Below are 22,502 nucleotides of genomic sequence, written 5' to 3' on the forward strand. Positions count from 1 at the left end.
CAAGGATCCGAGAGTAGGCCCTGCCCACCAACCCCTCTCCCTCCTGCCACCCTCAACAGTGCATTACCAACAAGGCTCCAAACAGAAAAGAGGCAGAGACCAAGACAACAGGAAAGCCCGTTTTTGTTTTTACTGGAGGCTCAGGTGGCACATGACAGTTCATAAAATGGCTTCAGAGGTAGGGGGAGCAGGGAAACAAAAAATAAACTGGGGTGGGAAAGAAAAACAACCAGGAGGAGGGAAGAGCTGGCTGGTTCCTTCTCAGCCTGATTTAGGGGAGGGAGTTGATGCCTCTGAACAATAAGGATGGATCCCTTCCTTCAACCCTTGGTAAGGGAGAGAGGAAAAAAAAAAAGCAAAAGGCTGTTGCTTTGGCCCTCCTGAGTCTCAAGGAATGGGGGGAAAAGCCGGTGTTTTGATGTCATGAATTATGGGAAAGAGGGGAGGGAGGTGCTGGGTAAGATACAAGTCAGTTGGAAAAACTGGCAGATACCTGAGAGGAAGAGAGATGGAAAAAAGTCACACCAGCAACTTATCACCACCCAGCCCCACCCTCACCTCTTGGTACCCAGCCCTGGGCCTGCCACTCACCAGATGGTGGCTCTGGGTGTCCTTTGAGTTGGAATCACTCCAGTATGGTGGTTGGGGGGTCCCCACTGTTGATGGGGGCTGAGGTCTAGAGAGAACACGGGTGGTCGACTGAGACCCTCTTGTTCTTCAGGGCCCCCAGCTTCAACCTCTTGCACCTTTTCTCTTCCCGTTCCTCCCTCGGTTCCCATCCACAGGCTGGTGCTAGGGCTCCAGCAGAGCCGAGGGAGTCTACAAGGGGCGATGTGGGCTTCAAAGGCTCTGCTGGGCTCTCCTGGTGGGTGGGTTGGGGAGTGGCTGCCAGGGGTGGACCCGGCAGTCCTGGCTCTTGGGTGTCAGGCTGCCTTGAAGCCAGGGTGAGTGGGGGCAGGGCCAGGAGAAGAGGGGACAAAGAGTGGGAAGGGAAAGGAAGACAGGAGTTGGGGAAGAAGGGACAGGGGGAAGTTGGCTGGCTCCAGGCTTTTCTTTCCTTCTCTGGCCCCCTACACAGACAGTCCCAGGTCCTCACCTCTGGGGCTGTGGACTGCCTGGGTCCCGGGGGCTGCTGCCGTCTCCGCTGGAAGTAGGGGCGGTTTCGTGGGCGCTGGGGCTCAGGTCGGGAGCCGTCCGTGGGGCCTTGGCTGGGCTTGGTTTCGCCATCCCCACCTTCTGTGGTGGGCTGCTGAGGTGGCCTGGGGCGGAAAGGCCTGGGGCAAGAAGCGAGGACCCTGAAGGGACAGGAGCCCAGTGCAGACCACATCCCTCCCTCCTAGGATCCCCCCAGCAGGGGGAGACTAGCTTGCCTTCCTGTCCCATCCTAGGGGTGCCTGCTAACCCTGAGCACCTGGGCAGTAATGGCTCAGTGGCCCAGCCCTCCTGACCTCTGGCTTCAGGCCCCTCCCCTTCCCATCCCCGGGTCCCCACACTGGCTGGTGAAGGGGAAGCCAGGGCCCAGGAAAGGGAGTCTCACCTTCGGTACCTGGGCCGGAATCTGGGTGGGGGTATCCGCTCATCCCCCTGCTGCTGGTCTCCCTCCAACGGGGCTGTCTCTTTGGGTTCTACCCCGTCCGTGCCCTGGGGACATGCAAAGGCCGGGGCGGGGGGAGCCCAGTGGCACCAGCTGCTTCGGTGTCCACAGCTCTTCCCAGCCCATCTTCCACCCTGCTTCCTCTGGGCTCCGGCCTCATTAACTCTTGCTCCTTCTCCAGGATGTGGGCAGCTGGTTCCCATGTTGCCAGTCCCCCTCACCTCTATGGGCTGCTGCTGGTTGGGGGGCCGAGGGCCTCGCACGAAGCGCCGTCGGTAGAAGAAGGGTGGTGGGCGCCGTCGTCTGGGCCGCTGCCCGGAGTCGTCGGCACGCTCCCCTTCGCTGCCTGGCTCTGTTCCACCCGATGGAGCCTCTGCCACCATAGGTGGCGGGGCAGCTGGGCGGGGCCGGGGGATGAATCGGCGGAACCTGCGTCGGTTGGGGGCATAGCGGCTGCCCTTCACTGGCACCCCCCCAGGCCCAGTTACGTTAGCAGCTTCTGCGCCCTGGGGAGGAGGTGGGGAGGAACTGGTGAGAACCAGCTACCACAACAGATGCACAACCCTCCCAGTCTGGCTTGAATCACTGTCTTCCATCCTTCCAGATAACTGCCCCCTCTCCAGCTCCTCTAACTTCTGGTTCTTTCCACCCTCCCCAGAGAAGCAGGGGCCAGTGGTGTTTGGACCCTTCTGGAAGGGGCCACATCTGCAACTGGTCCTTTTGAAATAGCTGCCACTGGACTGTCATGAGGCTTAGCCTGGAGGTGTGGTGGGGATGGAGAAACAGGGCTGGCAGCAGGGGAGCATCTCGTGGAGGGCTGATTCTGAGAGGAGAACATGGGCACAGGTGCCCCATGGAGAACAGACATGGACCTGTTGAACTGCAGAGAGAGCCCTGACTGTGACAGGGGCACCTTCTTTAGGACACCCTTGAAGCAGCCAGAGCCTTAAGCACGACAAGTTCTGCTCGAGAACACGGTCCCGGTCCCACGGCCTGTGCTACCCGGGCACAGCCTTGGGGGGAACCTCCAGGGCACCCTCCCCTGGTTTGGCGGGCTCTCCAACCGCAGCCCCCGAACCTTCTCTCCTTCCACGACATCGAACTCCACGGTCTCCCCATCCCCAACGCTGCGCAGAAACTTCCTGGGGTTGTTTCTCTTAATAGCTGTCTGGTTAAGGAAAGGCCAGGAGAAAGGTGAGAATGGCCAGGATCTCTCGCACCCCTGTGGGGCCCACCACCCACTTCCATTCTTTTCAAAATTTTACTTGTGAGCTGGGGCTGGAGTGTGAAGCAAGGAGAAGGCAAAGTTCAGCAGGGGAAAAGCCACAAACTAGGGGCCTTGGAACAATTGTGTAGTTACCATGGTCCCCAGGACTCACTCCCTCTTCCCCTGACCCCTCAGGGATTTCCAGAAGGGAAGCAAGAAACATGAACTCAAAAGCCAAACAAAAAGCCAATAGTCTTAAGTTGCAAAGTGGGTAACAGGTACTGTGTTTCTTACCTCAGTCCCACTGAGCGCGCTTTCCACCAAAGCAGTGGTTCTCAAACTGTGCAGGCATCACAATCACCTGGAGAGCTAGTTAAAACAGGCAACTGGCCCCGCCCCCAAGCCTGACTGATTGGCTAGGTCTGGGGTGGGCCTGAGAATCCAGATGTCAGGAGCTGCTGCTGGTGCGGGGACCACACTTTGAGAACCACTGCGCCCAAGTAGCGCTAGCCTGTGTCCTTTCCCTCGGACACCGCCTGTGATTCGTTCCTGGGATGTTCACAGGTTCCAGAAGGGAGTGAGCCGTGCCGTGCCCAGAGGGCAACAAGCACATTTTTTAGAGAGACACCCAACACAAGTGGGGCCAATGCAGTTAATACAGCACCTGTGGGATGGATAGTGAACTATTTCCTGGTGGGAGGTGAAAGCTGGAGAGCCAGAACTTGTGCTGCTAAGAGGACAGTGGCAAAGACCATCAGGGAGGGCAGGTTCCTCCCGTCAGAAAGCCATCCCAGCTCTTACCTGGTGAACGAAGACATCCTCCTTGGTGTCGTTCCTGCAGGACAGGATGGGGTGTTAGGTGATGATTTTGGTAAGGCACTCACCTCTGCTGAGGCCTCCCTAGCTGCCCATTCCCAAGACCTGTGGCCCCTTCCTCTCTACCTTCCATTGCTGCTTGGGGTTAAACAGGGCCCAGAGAGTGAGACAAGAGCCAATAGGGCCCCCTGAAGCAGGTATGAAGAGCAGATCCCTAAAACCTCCATGAAAAACCTGGGCTTCATGAGGAAAGGGCTGCAGGGTCAGTAAAGGCACCTTGAAGGAGCTGGTTCAGCCTTTACCTGCGGACCTCTCCACCCTCTACCCCGGGGCACCTTAGAACCTGGTACTGCCAGCCAACAACCCCTGCTCCCCAACCCATGGGTGGAGAATTCCTCTCAGTCTCCTTCCTTCTGCAGTCAAGGAGGGAGTGAGCAGAGACAGGAGCAGAGGTGCAGAACACCTTTGAGGAGGGAAAACTGTGTCAAGAACTGGCTCTTCTCAGCCTGGGGTTGAATCCCAGGGTCAGTTCCCCTCTCAGTACACCAAGAGATCAAGGGTAAGAAAGAATATATTAGATCATTCTCTGTCACTACCTTGGCCATCACCCTAGTTTACCCTAGCACCCCAGTAGGGGGGTTGGTGTGAAGAGGTCTTCCCTCAGAACCTCCCAGGAGTCCTCAGTTTCCAGAATTAGAGAAGGACCCTTCCTTAGAACAAGTGTTCTGGCTTTAAAGCACTTGGATCTGCACAAAGGTCAGCCTGCTAAGAGGGAACTGAGGCCTCCCAGGAGAGCTAGCCCGGGCAGGGTGCCTGGACTCGGGAAGGGCCCACTGGGGGAGACCTGACTCCGCTCAGAATCTGACACTATGGCCCCTCCCAGTTTTGGGGGTGTGGGGGTGCTGTAGAAGGAAAGCAGCAGCCTCAGGCTGGGCTGGTGCCTTCTTTCCCCAACCCTCACCAGACTCAGTCCCGTCAGGTGGGGGATTCAATGAGCTAACAGCTCTCTAAGGGAGATGAGTTATGACAGTGCTATGTGTGCTGCCCGAAACAGGAAATGAGTGAGGATTCCGGCCGGAGGCACAGAGAGCAGGTACATACTGCCCCAAAGGCGGCGGCAAACTAAACCAGAAGGTGACACAGACCAGCTGCGAGGATCAGAGCCAGATTTGCCAACTTCCTAGATCATTAACCCTCTGCTGCCCTTGAAGATGTGGAGAAGGCTTCATCATGCCCACATCTGTGCTGTGGTTAAAGACTTTCAATCAGCATCAGCTGGACATTGCAACCATGTGCCTTGCTGGGGTAGAGATGAGGCTGGGAAGGTGTCCAGTCCCATAGATCAGTTTGGAAGACACCCACTCCACCCCCTCTCTGGGTTCCTCAGATACCTGTTGATGAATCCGTAACCATTCCGCACGTTGAACCATTTGACAGTGCCCAGGACTTGGATTGCTGCCAGGCAGAGATGCAGTGGGGGCAGTAGGATAGGGGGAAGAGATGGAGTTGGACTCAGTTTTGGGACACTCCAAAATCTAACCAACCTATTATCTATTAAGCTAAACTTCACGCCAACCAGGTTTTACCCAGTAGCTCCAAGGCATTCTCACCCAATTCCACTAAATGCAACTGCCCATACAGCGGGGCTCAGGGTTTCAAACCTCTTCCGATTCTAAGGCATGTTCCTCACATCCTACAAATCTAGGCCCTTAACCTAGAAGCGGGTACTTACTTGGTCCACGAAGTTCCACCCTCAGGTCATACCTGGGGTTTCTCTAGCCCTCCTATTTTAAGGGTCACTAGTGCACTTGCGTCCCGGGCTCAGATATTTACCTAATACTAGACCAAATCAACAAGATCGAGTCTCCTGCCCCGGGGGCGTGGTCAGACCCTAGCTGGACCGGCCAGCCACTCCTTCTCACCCAGGAAGACACTGCAGAATTTCCCACCAGGTAAACTCACTAAGGTCCGCTGGTCCTTTGAGCCTCGAGCCATACCGGCCTTCGGCTTTCCGGACCCCGCCGGTCTCCACGATGCCCCTCCCCCAGCCCGTCGACCCCCTCCCCCCGCCTCCCCCTTAGAGCCGCCCTGGCACGTGCCCCGCCCCTCACCCAGCACCGGCTTGTCCGCCTGACTCCGGGCCGGGGGCGCGGGGGTTCCCGAGGCCGCCGTCGCCGGGTTGCCAGGGGTGCGGGGGCCTGGCGCCGAGGGGGTCCCAACAGCTGGGCCCGAGGCCGTTCCGACCCCGCCGCTGCCCGCCCCTCCGCCTGCTTTCTGTGGCTCCCCTGCGGGCACCGGGACCACCACCGCTACCACCCCTGCCGCCGTCGCGGGCACCGTCGCCGCGGGGGCCGCTGTCGCCACCACTGCCGCCTCCGCCTCGCTCATCCCGCCGGGTCCAGTACCGGCCCCCGCCGCCACCACCACCACCACCACCACCACCTCCTCCGCCGCCGCCGCCGCCGCCGCCCCGGCCCCTCCCCCTGGCTCGCGAACCCACCGCCCCGCTCGGTCCTCGCGCCCCGAGCCTAGCCTGCACGCCGGCAGCCGGCCCTGAACCGAGGCCAATCGTAGCCCGCAGCCGCGGCGCGTGCAGGCCCCGCCTCCCGACCACAGGCCAATCCTAGCGGAGCGACCCCAGGGCCCGCACGCCAGCCCCGCCTCCCGGACTTCGCGCGGAGGCTGAGGCCCCCGCCCTCAGCCTAGTAAGTACACCTGGGCCCCGCCCCGAGGCCATCACGTGACACCCCCAACCCAACCCATTGGCCGACGGCCGCTTTCCCCTCCCCCCTCCGCCCCTTTCCACCGGCCGCGGGAAATCAAACGGGCTGGTCGCGCCCCAACCGCCACCTGGCCTCTACGCGAAGGGCGGGGCGGGGGCGCAGCTCCAAGGTTGCCCCTGACAACCCGGGCGGGGGCCTGAGCTCGTAACCTTGGTCCTGGCTGTGGGCGGCACGGCTCGCTTCCACTCTAGAGACCACCTTTGCCCGCACACCGCCGGGTGTGGTTGCTTTCTCCCAGCCTGCCCGACAGTCTCCCTAGAGGATGCCCTGTACCCTGGTCTGTGGGATCAGCCCGCGGGGTCAACCAGACTTTCCCAGGTCACGGTTGCTCTCTCAAGCCGAGCACTCTCACACTTGTTGGGTTGTTTTTGACGTATGATTTGCATATAGCAAAATGCACAATTCTTCGCTGAGTTTTGATAAACGCGTTCATCTATGCAATCAACACCCTAATCAAGGTGTTTTTCCTTGCTCTTGAACCCTTTCCGGGCAGGTCCAGACTCCTCACAAACGATCTTTTTCCACCGGAGATCAGTTTCAGGATCCACAGTACTGGGTGCTTTGGTCTCCGGCTGGGCCTCGCTCTCCAGCTCCCTGCCCTCTCCCTGGCAGCTCCCTTTACCTTCTTTCTTTTATCCAACTAGTCAGGCTCTTCAGACTCAAGCCGAAGTGACATAGTGACTACTATGTCTCTATAGGTGACTTCTTCAAGTATCATCTTATATATCACTCCTCACTATCACTTCATCCTTTACTTTTCTCATGGCATTTTTGGAAATAGAAATTGCTTATTTACATTATTCCTGCCCCCTCCTCCGAAACTCTAGACCAGTGAACTCCATGGCAAGAACTGTTTAGTTATGTTTGACGCCTGGAACAGAGTCTGGCACAACATAGGCGCTCAATATTTCTTGAGCAGATAAACAGTCCCCATTCCACAGATGGGGCTTCCCTCATAGCTCAGTTGGTAAAGAATCCCCCTGCAATGCAGGAGACTCCTTTTCGATTCCTAGGTCGGGAAGATCTCCTGGAGAAGGGAAAGGCTACCCACTCCGGTATTCTGGCCTGGAGAATTCCTTGGGACTGTAGAGTCCATGGGGGTCACAAAGAGTTGGACATGACTGAGAGATGTTCACTTTCATTCCACAGATGAGAAAACTGAGGCCCGGTGCGAGGTTTGCCCCGGGTTTCTTGGGAGCCCTGGTGTCAGGCCCTCGGAGTCACAATCTCCCACCCAGAAAGATGCCGCTCCAGAGGTCTCTCCCGCCGAGGGCAGTCTCCTGACCCCAGCAGGATGGGTATTTTTAGCCGGGACAGCAAGCCCCAGGGCACCACACGTGCAGCCACGCGCTGCCGGGCCCCACGTGCGCTCCACCCGCCCCCGCCCCCGCCCCCGCCAGGCAGGCGTCCCCTTTCCAGCGGCGGCCGCTGTTAATCCCGGTACCCGCGCGCCCTCTGCCTGCCGCTTCGGGAGGCAGCCTGCCCTGGCTTCCTCTCTGTCCTTCCAACGGCTATCCAGCCCGCCCCACCGCTCCAGCCCTTTCGTAGTTGAAGATTCTATTTGTCCAGGGCGTCGGGTCCGGAAAAACAGACAAGATGCGAAAACAACTAAATCAAGTCCAGAATGTAAAGGATACAGAAATGACCACCCTCTTTTAGACTATTAAGGACCGACTTACCTGTGTCCTCCCTGGCTTCCCTGGTGGAGGTAGTGGTAAAGAACCTGCCTGCCAATGCAAGAGAGGTAAGAGATGCGGGTTCAATACCTGAGTTGGGAAGATCTCCTGAAGAAGGGAATGTCAACCCATTCCAGTATTCTTGCCGAGAGAATTCCATGGACAGAGGAGCCTGGCGGACTACAGTCCGCTTCAAGACTGAAGCAACTTAGAATGCACAGCCCGAGCTCCAGGAATAGGAGAAGCAGAAGACCACGGCTGGAGGAACAAAAGAAAAACCACAGAAACGTGGGGAAGGTACAGAGGGAGCTCAGGTGTGACTGGTAACTAAGGTTAGAGGATGAGAGGAGGCTCACAGGAAGCGTGAGCCCTGTTGGTAGTAAAATTGAAAATGTCAGGAGACCAAGGGTGGGATGGTGCTACAGGAAAAAGACTTTTGGCAGACGAGGCATGAAACAATACTTAGACATGCAGCAGTTATAAACTCTCCTTTCCCTTGGATAAGAAGTAGCAGGTGCCACAGAGATTTGCAAATTACTATCCCTGTTCAGTTGAAGGGTTTGTGCATGTAGTTTTCCTGTTATTTCATTAGTTTTAACTGCTGTAGATAACAAGGGCTCCAGGTTTTCTCCTCTTTCTGTCCCTCTCTTTCTGTCACTTCCTGCCCACCTGCAATCTGGCCGATCTTGTTCACTGTTAATAAATAAAAACCCCTGCCTGCTCAACTCTTGCTCTGCATCTGTCCATCAGCAGACTTCCTAGAAACAAGTCTTTACTGTCTCTACTTCCCCATCCTTCTTTCATACCCCACCAACCCAAACCTAGTTTCTGTCCCCAGCACTCCACTGAGACAGCTTTGGCAATGGTCCACAACCTCTTGCTGAGACATTCGGGACCTGGTTTGGGGTTCTCTTTCAACTCCAACCACAGAAGTATTCCTGCCAAAGCTTCCACAGCCTAACCTTCCCCCCATGCCCTCATACCTGTCTTCCTGTGCCTTGTTCTCCACCAGCCTCAGTCTTTCCTGGACTGTCTTCTGCTCCCTACCTTCTGTAGTACATTTTATCCTTTTCTCTGATTTTGATGACTCTGCTACTGATGGTTCTTAAACCCTGTGTCTCCAGCCCTGAGTCTTTCCCACCTTCTTAGCAGACTCTGAGCCAGGCATCCTCTAGCCAACTGCACCTCAGGCTTCTGAAACCTAAGTCCTCATCCAGGTTCTTCTTTTCCCACTCCCATGCTGGTTTATGTCACCATTTATCCACAATCATTCCTTGGTAGCCATTCATTCTTTGTAAAACAGTTTCCCCTGGATGCCCAGGCTCAGCACAGCAAAGGTGAAGATTTATGGTACCAAACTGAAATATTTGAATGATTTACAAGATACGGTTGTCTCTGTCTGGCTCCTAGAACCAAACACTCAGCAACTTTCCCCTCTGACTTTCTCCATGCAGCCCAAAACAAGGTCTGCTTCTTCTCCTCTCTTCTAACACTTGCTCTCTTATTTCTCAGCTGCTACTGAGTGTTTCATACCTACAGCTCCTTCTCTCTTCCCCCATTTGCTCTTTAGCTAGTGTTAGCTCTGCCCTCTCCTTTTCCAGGTTTTGCTAGCACTCTGCCAGATCCTTGACCTTTTCTCTACCCTCTCTCTACCTCCTGTCCTAGCTACTATATCTGATATTACTTCCTGCCTCCTTCTTGAAACCTCCTCCTTGTCTTGCTTGGTTTTTTTTTTTAAACCTAATTGCAGTAAGAGTTAATATCTATTGGGCACTTAGTATGTGCCACATGCTATGGTAAACACGTTCAATGTCCTCATTCATTTACTCCTTACAACAGCCCTGGGAAGTGGATACTAGTATAATTATGCCCATTTTCCAGATAAGGAAACAGAGGTGTGATGAAGTTAAGCAATCAGCCTAAAATCACACAGTTGTGGAACAAGCCAAGCTAAGAATCCAGTGCAGAGTAGCCCACCTCCAGAACCCAGCTTCTAAGCCGTCAACCTCCTTCAACTATGCTCGGACTCCACTTTCACATATTCCCTAACAATCCCTTGGCCCCACTTTCCCTCTAGCCCTTTCCATATGTCAGACTTTTCCTTCAAAACTAATTTTTTTAAGTTACTTTTAAAAATTGAATTGTAGTTGAATTGGGGCTTTACAGGTAGCTCAGTGGTAAAGAATCCACCTGCCAAGCAAGAGACAAGGGTTCCATCCCTGGGTTGAAAAGATCCCTTGGAGAAGGAAATGACAACCCACTCCAGTATCCTTGCCTGGAAAATCCCATGGACAGAGGAGCCTGGTGGACTACAGTCCATAGGGTTGCAAAGAGTTGGACGTGACTGAAGCAACTAATCAACAGCAACAACACAGTTGAATTACAATGCTGTGTTAATTACTACTGCCCAGCAAAGTGACTCAGTTATACATATATACACATTAGTTTTCATATTCTTTTCCATTATGGTTTATCACAGAATATTGAATATAGTTCCCTGTGCTGTTACAGTAGGCCCTTGTTGTTTATCCATTCTATATATTCCAGCCTTCAAAACTAACTTTCTTAAAAGACTGTTTGTGTTACCCAGGCACTGCTTCCTCCCTTGGGGTGGCAGGTGTACATGAGGAAAGACACTGACATCTGCCCAGTTACTTAGTTCAAGGGGTACTTTTTTGCCTTTGTTCTTTCACCTCTGTCTGTGTGACAGGTGTGACTGGAGACCATCCCCTTCTTAGACTTCTCTGTGGGCTCCTCAGTCTTTTATTTGCCCCTTCCTAAAGGCCAGAGTCCCTATTCTTCTGTCCTGGCTCTATAACCTTTGGAGAGCTTGTCCGCTCACACTGCTTCAGCGATCACCTGTTATAGGTAGAACCGTATTCCCCTAGAAAATATGTAGGAGCCCCAACCTCTGGTACCTGTGAATGTGACCTTATTTGTAAATAAGATCTTTGCAGATGAACTCAAATTAAGATGAGGTCATTGGGCTGCGCCCTAATTCAATATGACTGGTGTCCTTCTAAGAGGAAAGTACCATCTAAAGACAGACACATAGGGACATTGCTGTGTGATGATGGAGCAGAGGCGGAAATGTGGCAGCTGCAAGTCAAGGAGCCCCCGAGCTACCAGAAGCTGAAAGAGGCCAGGAAGGATCCTCTTTTCAAGACTTGGAAGAGAGCACAGCCTTGCCAGCATCTTGACTTCAGACTTCTGTCCTAGGGAACTTTGAGAATATGTTTCTGTTGTTTTCAGTACCAAGTCTGTGACACTTTGTTACAGAAACCCTAGGAAACAGACAACCCAAACACAGATGCCTCCCACCCAGACCTCCCTCTTCCTCAGCTTCCACAATACTAAACCTGTTCTCAAAGTTCCAGGGATTCCCTGTTTGAATTAACTTCACTGACATTTACTGAGTATCTTCCTCTGAACATGAGATGGGGAAGACAAGGGTGGGATCATCGCAGTGCTCCTTAGCAACTCTGTGTATCTTCTAAAAATAGTTCAGGTGGGACTTCAGGTGGGACTAAAATAGTTCTGGTGGTCCAGTGGTTCGGACTCCATGTTTTCACTGCTGAGGGCCTGGGTTCAATCCTTGGTGGAGGAACTAAGATCCCACAAGCTGCACAGATTGGCCAATAAATAACCAAAAATTGTTCCAGTGTTTTGCAATAAAATATGCATATTTATACTCAACCTCTGGTCAGGGAACTAGGATCCCACATGCCTCGAGGTGTGGCAAAAAAAAAAAATTGCTGAGGAAGTAGTGGTGAATTGGAAAGACTGATGCTGCAGCTAAAGCTCCAATACTTTCGCCACCTGATGCAAAGAGCTGACTCATTGGAAAAGATCCTGATGCTAGGAAAGATTGAGGGCAGGAGGAGAAGGGGACGACAGAGGATGAGATGGTTGGATGGCATCACCAACCTGATGGACATGAGTTTGAGCAAACCCTGGGAGACAGTGAAGGACAGGGAAACCTGGCATGCTGTAGTCCATGGGTTCAAATAGAGCTGGACATGATTGAGTGACTGAACAACAAGATCTTCCCTGCCCTCACACAACTTACAGTCTAGTAAAGGAGGTAATAAGTCAACAGAGATACATGATAATAACAGATATAATAAAAGCCATGAAGGAAATGCACAGATTGATGTGATGGAGGAGAGGAGGATGTAGGGGAATAATCTAGAATTAGGCTCTCAGGAAGACACTGCTAGGAGTTGTGTTGCAGTTTATGCTGTAACCTGAAGGATGAGAAGAAGGCAACCAAATGTCGGGATTAGGGAAGAGAACTCCAGGCACATGAAAAAAAATTAGTGCAAAGGCCCTGAGGCAGAAAAGACTGGAAGAAAATACGAACAAGAAGAATGACGTAAGTAGGGCCAGACCAGCCAAAGCTTTGGAATCTGGATTTTATCCTAAGAATGACAGGAAGTCTTTGAAGGGTTTTAAAAGGGGGAGTGAGTGATATGGTCTGTTTTAGTTTTTCAATAAGCATTTTTTTGGGAGGCTGCTCCTCATGGCTTGTGGGATCTTAGTTACCTGACCAAGATTGAACCCACACCCTCACCAGTTAAAGCATGGAATCCTAACTACTGAAGACCACCAGGGAAATCCCCAATAAATTGTATCTTTTAAAGCAGTTTTAGGGACTTCCTGTGAAGGGGGTGCAGAACTAAAAATTCCACATACTTAGCAGTGTGACCAAAAATAAATATGTAATTATATATACATATATTTGTGTGCTCAGTAGATCAGTCATGTCTGACTCTATTCGACCCCTTGGACTATAGCCCGCCAGGCTCCTCTGCCCATGGGATTTTCAAGGCAAGAATACTGGAATGGTTGCCATTTCCTTCTCCAGGGGATCTTCCTGACCCAGGGATCTAACCCACATCTCCTGCATCGGAAGGGGATTCTTTTACTACTGAGACATCAGGGAAGCCTATATATATATAAACAATGTTAGGTTTACAGCAAAATTAAAGAGACAACACAGGGATTTCTCATATACTCTCTGTCCCCAGGCACATACAACCTCCCTTACTTGATTTATGTTTAAAAAATACTACTTGGCTGGTTGCTTTGGGGGAAAAAAATTGGAGGGAGGCAGAGATGATACAGCGTGGATGAATGAGGATGGAGAGAAGTGACCAGTTTGAAGTATGTTTTGAAAATAGTGTCTGCAGGGTTTGATGGTGGACTGGATGTGGGGGTGAGAGAAAAGAAATCAAGGAATCTAGGTTTTTAACTTGAATGTGGGTGGATGATGATGCTATTTATTTCCATGAAAAACCCTGAAAGAGGAACATAATCAGGAGTTTGGTTTGGCGCTTCTTTGAAACATCCAAGAAGAGAGCTCAGGCAGGCATTTGGAGGGATGGGTCTGTGGCTCAGGAGAAAGTTGGGACTGAAGTCAGGCATTTGGAGCCCTGCGCATAGATAGGAATTACGGCACAGGTCAGGCTGAGCTCCCTATGAAGTAAGTGCTGAGCTCCCTAAACTCATAGGTGAGGAGCTGGTCTCAGAGAGGCTAAGTGACTGGACCAAAGTGGTGCTGAAAACAACTTCTATGCACCAGCGCCAAATCGAGTCTCAGAGACAGACCAGAGTTTTGGGTGAAATAGAAAAGAATAGCTTTATTGCTTTGCCAGGCAAAGAGAGGTACACTGGACTCATGCCTCTTAAAATTGTGTATCCAGACCCCAGGAAGAATTAATGAAGAGTTTTTATGGCAGTGGTTCAAGGGTAAGATATGGGTGTGTGTGCGCGCCTGGACTGCTTTAATCCTCTCTCAGGTGGTCTCTTAATCTTTTTTTTTTTTTCTTTTTTGTCTGGGATCTTAGTTCCCCAACCAGGAACTGAACCCATACCCCCCAGCAGTGGAAACATGGAATATTAACCATTAGACCACCTGGAAGTCCTTGGTCTCCTAATCTTTTTTTTTAAATGTGGACCACTTTTAAAGTCTTTATTGAATTTGTTACAATACTGCTTCTGTTTTATGTGTTTGGGTTTTTTGGCTGCAAGGCATATGGGATCTTAGCTTCCCGATCAGGGATAGAGCCTATGTCCCCTGCATTGGAAGGTAAATTCTTAACCACTGGACTACCAGGCAAGTTCCTAAATTAATTTTTACTGGAGTATAGTTGCTTTACAATGTCTTGTTAGTTTCTGCTTGTAGAGCAAAGTGAATCAGCTATACATACACATATATCCCATCTTTTTTGGATTTCCTTCCCTTTCAGGTCACCACAGAGCACTGAGTAACATTCCCTGTGCTATATAGTAGTTCTCATCGTTGTTGTTCAGTCGCTAAGTTTTGTCCGACTCTGAAACCCCATGTACTGCAGCACACCAGGCTTCCCTGTCTTACAGTATCTCCTGGAGTTTCCTCAAACTCATGTCTGTCGCCCCCTTCTCCTCCTGCCCTCACTCTTTCCCAGCATCAGGGTCTTTTCCAGTGAGTTAGCTCTTTGTTTCAGTTGGCCAAAGTACTGGAGCTTCAGCTTCAGCATCAGTCCTTCCAATAAATATTCAGGGTTGATTTCCTTTAGGATTGACTAGTTTGATCTTGCTGCCCAAGGAACTCAAGAGTCTTCTCCAGCACAATTTGAAAGCATCAGTTCTTTGGTGCTCAGCCTTCTTTATGGTCCAACTCTCACAACCATACGTGACTACTGGAAAAACCATGGCTTTGACTGTATGGACCTTTGTTGGCAAAGTGATGTTTCTGCTTTTTAATATGCTGTCTAGGTTTGTCCTAACTTTCTTTCCAGGGAGCAAGCATCTTTTAATTTCATGGCTGTGGTCACCATCTGCAGTGATTTCGGAGCCCAAGAAGATAAAATACATAGTCGTGTATTTATGTCAATCCCAATCTCCCAATTCATTCCACCCCTCTCCCCGCCTCCAACCTTGAGGTATTATTTTCTTGGGTCTAAATCCTTCAAGAAGGGCTCACACCCAGTCGATTTTGCTTTTCCCCTCTCCTACTGAGCTCCCAGGCCGTCCCTCATCCTGTTGAAGATCAATCTTTCTCCAGGTTCCTTAGCTCCGGTGTCTCCCCACCAAAAGAACTGCCAGGCTTCCAGACTGGGTTTGTTCCCATCTTGGTGCTCTCTCAGCCCCCATTTACCCTGCCATCAGCCACACTGCTCTGCTCTGCAGCTGCCTGGTTACTGCTTCACTCTGGCCACAAAGTGGGCCTCAGTTTCCACCTGGAGAGTGAATGACTGAGCAAATGAATGATCACAGCTAATGCTCTAGAGTCATTTGTGATGATCTCACTGAGTTTCCTTCCTCTATGAGCTCGGTCCCTATTCCATCTCCAGCCCGATTCCCTACTTGCTTGGTCCAGTTTGTAAGAAACTTTCTGACTTCCCTCCCTAGCACCTGGGTTCTGCAAGACCTCTGGGAATGAAGGGTGGGGAGAATTTCTGGGCTTTTCTTTCAGGCCCAGAACCACTCCAGTTTCATTCTTCTCCATCTCCACCCTCTTAGCTTCCAAAGAAGCAAGGTCAAAAATCACAAAATATCCCTCAGGCATCTTCTCAGAGTGACCTTCTTATCTCATACCAACTGCCACTCATAAACCCCTCAGTCACTGATACTGAACTGAGCCAAGGTTATACATCTGTTAATCTCCTCCTCCCAATTGTGGAGCAGGGACCACACTGCTAAACTCACCACCCTTGTATCAGGAGTATCTGGCACTTAATGGACTCGTGAAGTCGCTCAGTCGTGTCCGACTCTTTGCTACCCCATGGACTGTAGCCTGCCATGCTCCTCCGTCCGTGGGATTCTCCAGGCAAGAATACTAGAGTGGGTTTCCATTTCCTTCTCCAGGAGATCTTCCCAACCCAGGGATCAAACTCGGGTCTCCTGCATTGCAGGCAGACGCTTTACCATCTGAGCCACCAGGGAAGCTCATTAACTGACTCAGTAACTGAATGAATGGATGAGTGAGCAAATGCAGTCAAGGTTTCTGCTCTGATCCCAGCAGCTGGGTGCTACAAAAGTGGGTCCAAGAACCCCTCACCACACACCCTCACCTTAGCATTACCCATTTGCTCATCCTCAAGCTTCATTTGGCATTCCAGATGGTACTAGTGGTAAAGAATCCACCTGCCAATGCAGAAGACATAAGAGATGCAGTTTGGATCCTGGATTGGGAAGATTCCCTGGAAAAGGAAATGGCAACCTACTGCAGTATTCTTGCCTGGAGAATCCCATGGACAGAGGAGCCTGGCAGGCTACAGTCCATGGGGTCACACAGAGTTGGACACAACTGAAGTGACTTAGCACACATCCAAAGCTTCATTTGGTATGTATGACTTTCATGCAACCCTTGAAGGTAGAAGGGAAAATAGTCCCTGCCAAGGTCCTCTGATAAGGATAAATTCTCACTGTGAAACATTTGTACCACAGAAAACCCCCACCACTCCCCTGCCAGTTCTGGCCTCGCTTTTCTTTGCATCTGGAAATTCCTTCCATCAGCCGACAATTTATCTTCACATGCAACACAGAATCTGTTCACTAGGTCCTGAGATGTATTTTTTAAAGGGCATAAAACAAAGGATGACGGAATACATGATTCATAGCAGTTGCCTCTGGTGTTGGGTTTGCGGTTAGTTTTTTTCTTATTCTTTTCTATAGCTTCCAAAATTTTTTCCACAATAGATTTGCATTTTTATAATAAAGGAAACTTAACAGTCTTTTTAACCATGTAAAACCATTCCTCTTGATACAACTGGAGACCTTTCCCTTCCAGGTAAAGGAAACGTGTTACAAAGCATAGCTGATCTGGGGACTTGCATGGTGGTCCAGTGGCTAAGACTTCGAATTCCCACTACAGGGGGCCTGGGTTAGATCCCTGGTCAGGGAAATAGCTCCCATGTGCCACAACTAAATCTAAAGACCAAAGATCTCATATGTCACAACTGAGACCCAGGGCACCCAAATAGATAAACAAATATTGAAAAAAAAGATGTCTTCAACCCCAGTCCTAGTCACCTTTCTAAGCCCAGCTTTGCTGTGAGACTAACGAGTGTGCACCATCTGGCTCTGAGCAAGAATTCTCCCCAAGAATCTCAGAATCCAAGAACCTTTAGTGGATTTCCCCATTCCTGTTTTACTACATTTATCCTCAGGAATGACTTGATTAATACATTATGTCCCCCAAATACACAGATTGAAGACATCTTTGACCTACCTTTTGACCTCATCTTCCTCATTCAACTATCCACCAAATTCCGTCTATTAGATCTCCAAAAGGTCTCTGGTGCTCATCTTTTCCTCCCAGCCTCACCACCAATGCCTTGATCCAGACCTTTATTCTTGTCTGCTTGGGCTACTGCCAGAGGCCCTTCACTGGTCCCTTGCTTCCAGTCCAGCTTCATTGTTTCCCCTCAAACATAGTAACTTTAATTTTTCAGAGCAGTTATAAAGTTCACATCAAAACTGAGAGGCAGGTATAGAGATTTCCCATATATACATGCATCGCCTCCCACATTATCAATATCTCCCATTAGAGCAGCACACTTGTCGTGACTGATGAACATACATTGATACATCATTATCACCAAGTCCATAGTTTCCATTAGGTTCACTCTTGGTGTCATAAATTCTGTGAGTTTGGGTGAATTTATGATTGTATCTACCACAGTAGTATCATACAGAGTAGTTTCATTGCCCTAAAAATTCTGTGTGTACTGCCTTTTCATTTTGATCTGTCACCCATGGCTGAGACGAGTTTCCTAGAGCACAGCGGCATCAGTGACTGGCATTGTCTCTCCAATACATACAAAAAAAAAGTGTGCTCTTTTGCACAGATGCAAGACTCCATGGTCTTGTCCAGGCTTCCCTTCCCCATCTACGTTTCGTTTACCAGTTCTGCCCTCCATGCCCAACCACTGACACAACTCTCTCTCTTCACTCGCACGTCTTCCTCCACACTCTTGCTCCCACAGTTCCCATTGTTTGGAATGCACTTTTCCTTTATTTCTACCTTCCCCCCCAAATTCCACCCATTTTTCAAAGTCCAATTATTTAAATACTTCTTACCCCAGGAACTCCTAGTCCAAACTCTCATTGCTTGTGGTCTGAACTACATGACAACTTTCCAAGGGCCTTCTAACCTCCAATGTCTCACCGTTTCAACCCACCTCTTAACACCGTTGCTGGACTATCTTGATCTAACACTATTTGAATACATCAGAGCTGCCTTCCCTATATTTTCCTTATGTGTGGTGTGCTGCTAAATGTTTAACAGCCAGCTCAGGGTAAAGGGTGGAGAAGGAAATGGCAACCCACTCCAATGTTCTTGCCTGGAGAATCCCAGGGATGGGGGAGCCTGGTGGACTGCTCTCTATGGGGTCGCAAAGAGTCGGACACGACTGAAGTGACTTAGCAGCAGCAGCAGGGTAAAGGGACCCCGATCTGCAATATCTGCTAACTTCCATGGTGTAAATACTTCTGTAGTGCCAACTTTAAGTTACTAATAAGACTTTATTGAACTCAGAGTTAGTGGGAGGTGTGCACAGTTGGCTCTCATATGCCTATATAACAGTTTCCCTGGTAAATGGTAAAGAATCCACCTGCCAGCGCGGGAGACATGGATTCAATCCTTGGATCAGGAAGATCCCCTGGAGAAGGAAATAGCAACCCACTCCAGTATTCTTGCTGGGAAAATTCCATGGACGGAGGAGCCCAGTGAGCTACAGTCCATGACGCTGCAAAAGAATTGGCCATGACTTGGTGACTAAAGACACATGCCTATATAATCAACCTTCACCACACCATTGGTTCCCATTTACAACTCTTCATTGACATTCTTTAAAATACTCTTTGTACTATACTTGCAGCTCTTTGTAAATCTGAAATTATTTCAAAATAGAACTTTTAAAAAGCCTACCAAAAATGTCTACCAGAACAGATTTAGACTCATTTGACAAACTTCTTTCTCAGCAAAATGTGGGTACTCTCTAAACTGTTACCCTCTGAGAAAGGAATGAGGAAATAATGAATGCAATTAATTGCCAAGACATCCTCCAAAGCCAATGAAAGTCTATAGAGGGAATTCCTTTGCAGTCAAGTGGTTAGGACTCTGCCCTCTCACTGCTGAGGACCTTGGGTTCAATCCCTGGTAGGGAACTAAAATTCCACAAGCCCTGCAGTGAGGCAAAAAAAAAAAAAGTCTATATAAGGGTAACTGGAGAGTTTTTCAAGAATATTTGAATTCTAAACTCAGTGAGTGGGTGTAATCATAAGAAAGTGAGAAAGGAATGTGAATGTCATTAAGACAAGATAGAATCTGACCAATTGTATTTTGAATCAGTTCTCAAAATCAGTTCTTGTCTTCTGTGTGGACTGAAGACAATACTCAGTGTGCCAATCAGGAAAAAAAAAATGGCCAGAAAGATTGTCTAATAATTTTCAGGGCAGTTTCAATCCAGGATTATTACTATTCCAGGATTCTTTCCGAAGGTAAGACAGGTAGGCCTCTTTTACACTGAAGACAAATGCACTGTGCTCTTAGAGCTGTCATGAAGTAAGTGCAGTTAATTCCTTTACTTTGATTTCAAGATTCCTTGAGTAGGTTTTTTCTTTCCACTTATATTTTCTTACAGACAGGATGAACAGATGGATCAGCCAACACAGATGTTCTGTTCTCCTTGACCAATTCAATTCATTTAGAAAGAAGTTGATATGCCATTTCTTTGTCAATTTTTTGTGAGTTCACTTGGTTTCAGTCAGGTATACCTTCACTCAACGTTAAATTTACAATGTACCGAATATTTGCCAGGCACAGTTCTAGGAGCTGGGGGCACAATGGTAAACAAAATCAGTCAGACTCCTGTCCTTATATATGTTATATTCTAATGGAGAAGACCAGACATTAATAAAGTAATCACACAAATAAATGGATTTGTGGGAACCAACAATCTGGGGTAAATGCTCTAATGTTTGCTCTAAGAATATATAACACAGTAAGTTGGCTTAGTCTGGTAGGTCAGGAAAGTGCTCCCTAAAGAAGTGACTTGATTGGCAAAATGAAATGCTGGGGCTTACAAAGCAGAGGACTGTACCCTGGGCTGTGGTAATTCCATAGATGCAATGCCAGCATGGTCTCCCAGATACCGATTGTCTCATTGCTCTACAATACTGTGCAATATTCTGCCCTTCCCTTTCTCTGAGTGTGTATGTCTTAGCCTTCCATCAAAATTATTTGTGCCCCTTCTTTTTTGAATGGGAATTCTTGGGAGCTGTCATCACTCAGCCCCTTTTAAAATCATGGAGCTTATGACTTAGGTCATCTAGAACTCTTCTCAGAGAAGTAAACCAATTAAGAACAAAGATGACATTACATTTTTGGTTTTTTTGGCCACCCTGTGCAGCTTGTGGGAATCTTAGTTTCCCAACCAGGGATCAAACCTGAATAGCCAGGGAATTCCTAACAGTACATTTTTGTTTTTTTTAAATAATTTTGTATATTAATTTAAAGTATTTATTTTTGGTGATGTTGGGTCTTCGTTGCTCCTTGGGCTTTCTCTAGTTGCAGTGAGAGGGGACTATTTTTTGCTGTGGTGTGTGGGCTTATTGCAGTGTCTTCCCTTATGGTGGAGCAGGCTCTAGAGCGGGGAGGCTTCAGTAATTGCAGCACACTGGCTCAGTAGTTGTGGTGCCCTGGCTTAGTTGCCCCACAGCACGTGGGATCTTCCTGGACCAGGGATCAAACCCGTGTCTCCTATATTGGCAGGCGGATTCTTTACCAATGAGCCACCAGGGAAGCCCCCGAACAATACATTTTTAAAGTAACAGCTTTATCAAGATGTAATTCACATACCATACTATTTAATTATTTAAAGTGCACAATTCAACTTTTTCAATATCTGAAGAGGGCAAGCATCACTCCAATTTTAGAACATTTTCATCACACCAAAAGACACCCTCTGCTCCTTTCCTTATAGTCATTAGTAATCTCTCTCCATGTCTTCATTTCCCCCTAGGGACCAGGCAACCACAATCTATCAAATTTTGTCTCTATGGATTTGCCTATTCTGGGCATTTCATGTAAATGGAATAATACATTACTGTATGTGGTCTTTTGTGACTTTTATTTAGCATACGTTTCATAGTTATGCCATGTTGCAGTGTGTACCCAGTACATCATTCCTTTTTTTTCCCCCCCTCTTTAAAAATATTTTAATTTATTTTTGAATACTCTGGGTCTTCGTTGTTGCACACAGGCTTTCTGTAGTTGTGATGAGCAGGGGCTACTCTTCATTGTGGCCTGTGAGCTTCTCTTTGCAGTGGCTGCTTCTTGTGGAGCACAGGCTCTAGGCAAGTGGGCTTCACTAGTTGCAGCAGGCAGGCTCAGTAGTTAAGGAGTACAGGCTTTATTTGCTCCTCAGTATGTGGAATCTTCCTGGACCAGGAATGACCCTGTGTCCCATGCATTCACAGGTGGATTCTTATCCCTGTATCACCATGGAAGTCCTTCATTCTTTTTTATTGTTGAATAATATTTCATTGTATGGATATACCATATTTTATTCATTCCTTCATCAGTTGATGAACTTTAAGTAGTTTCTACTTTTTGGCTATTATGAACATCTGTGTACAAGAGTTTTAAAACTGAGGTGAATTCACGTTTTTAAATAAACAGCTCAGTGGTGTTCACTGCATTCAAATTCACGGGTTGTACAGCCACCACCTCTATCTAATTCCAAAGGACTTCATCTTTCTAAAACCCCATGACCATTAAGCCGTTACTGACCACCAGTCTGCTTTTTGTTTCTTTGAATTTGCCTATTCTGCATATCTCACATCAGTGGAATCATATGTGACGCTTTTGTTTGGCTTCTTTTACTTGTAACATCTTCAAAGTTCATCTGGTTATAGCATGCATTTATACTTCATTCTTTTGTGTGATTAATATTCTATTACATGTATACACCACAGTTTGTTTATTCACTCATCTGATGAATATTTGCGTTGTTTCCACCTTTTTACTACCACTGAATAGCGCTAAGTACTTTCCTGCAATGATTTTGAGTAACGTGTTCTTAATTTAGGGGTAATATACCTAGGAGTGGAATTCTTGGGTCATATGGACATCTTTGAGAAGAGCAGGAATTGGACTTTTAAACAACGCATCCAGGAAATGTTTTTTTCCCAAAGAAAATGGCAGAAATTTCAGAAAATTGAGTGGGAGGATTTGGGGGTGATAGTACAATGTGCTACATAAATGTATTAATTCAAGCTAGTGTTCGTAGTGCACATCTACCGTGTCACATCTTAAACAGGAACCAAATTCAGGATGTTGGATTCCAAGCCCAGCTATTTAGTTGCTTGTCTTGTTCCACAATACTGTCCACCAGTCTACGGAAGCAAACAAGGTAGCCACGAAGGTAGTGCTG

The 22,502-nt window shown here is 48.9% G+C and overlaps 1 protein-coding gene across 3 annotated transcripts; it reads right to left on the reverse strand.

The window, feature by feature from the left end:
* Positions 1–115: 115 nt before the first annotated feature.
* YBX2 (Y-box binding protein 2) lies at positions 116–6,021 on the reverse strand. Of its 3 annotated transcripts, none has more exons than XM_052658390.1 (9): positions 5,729–6,021; positions 5,009–5,072; positions 3,603–3,636; positions 2,673–2,762; positions 1,816–2,100; positions 1,538–1,641; positions 1,097–1,274; positions 592–676; positions 116–493 (listed from the first exon to the last, which is right to left on the reverse strand). In XM_052658390.1, the coding sequence occupies exons 1-8, from the start codon at positions 6,003–6,005 to the stop codon at positions 626–628; spliced, it is 1,083 nt and encodes a 360-aa protein (XP_052514350.1). In that variant the 5' UTR covers positions 6,006–6,021; the 3' UTR covers positions 116–493; positions 592–625. The 3 variants fall into 3 exon arrangements, with proteins under 3 accessions (XP_052514350.1, XP_052514349.1, XP_052514351.1); XM_052658389.1 differs by having other exon boundaries at positions 1,097–1,295; XM_052658391.1 differs by lacking the exons at positions 116–493; positions 592–676 and adding an exon at positions 685–819 and having other exon boundaries at positions 1,097–1,295.
* Positions 6,022–22,502: the final 16,481 nt, after the last annotated feature.

This window comes from Budorcas taxicolor, chromosome 19, assembly GCF_023091745.1.
Source record: "Budorcas taxicolor isolate Tak-1 chromosome 19, Takin1.1, whole genome shotgun sequence".
Lineage (NCBI taxonomy): Eukaryota > Metazoa > Chordata > Mammalia > Artiodactyla > Bovidae > Budorcas > Budorcas taxicolor.

Excerpts from the sequence above, each read along its gene's own strand:
- YBX2 (XM_052658389.1), bottom strand. The coding sequence starts at position 6,005 with ATGAGCGAGGCGGAGGCGGCAGTGGTGGCGACAGCGGCCCCCGCGGCG. Across the intron at positions 2,763-3,602 it reads AGGATGTCTTCGTTCACCAG|ACAGCTATTAAGAGAAACAA; the intron begins GTAAGAGCTGGG and ends TTCCTTAACCAG. Across the intron at positions 2,101-2,672 it reads ATGTCGTGGAAGGAGAGAAG|GGCGCAGAAGCTGCTAACGT; the intron begins GTTCGGGGGCTG and ends CCTCCTCCCCAG.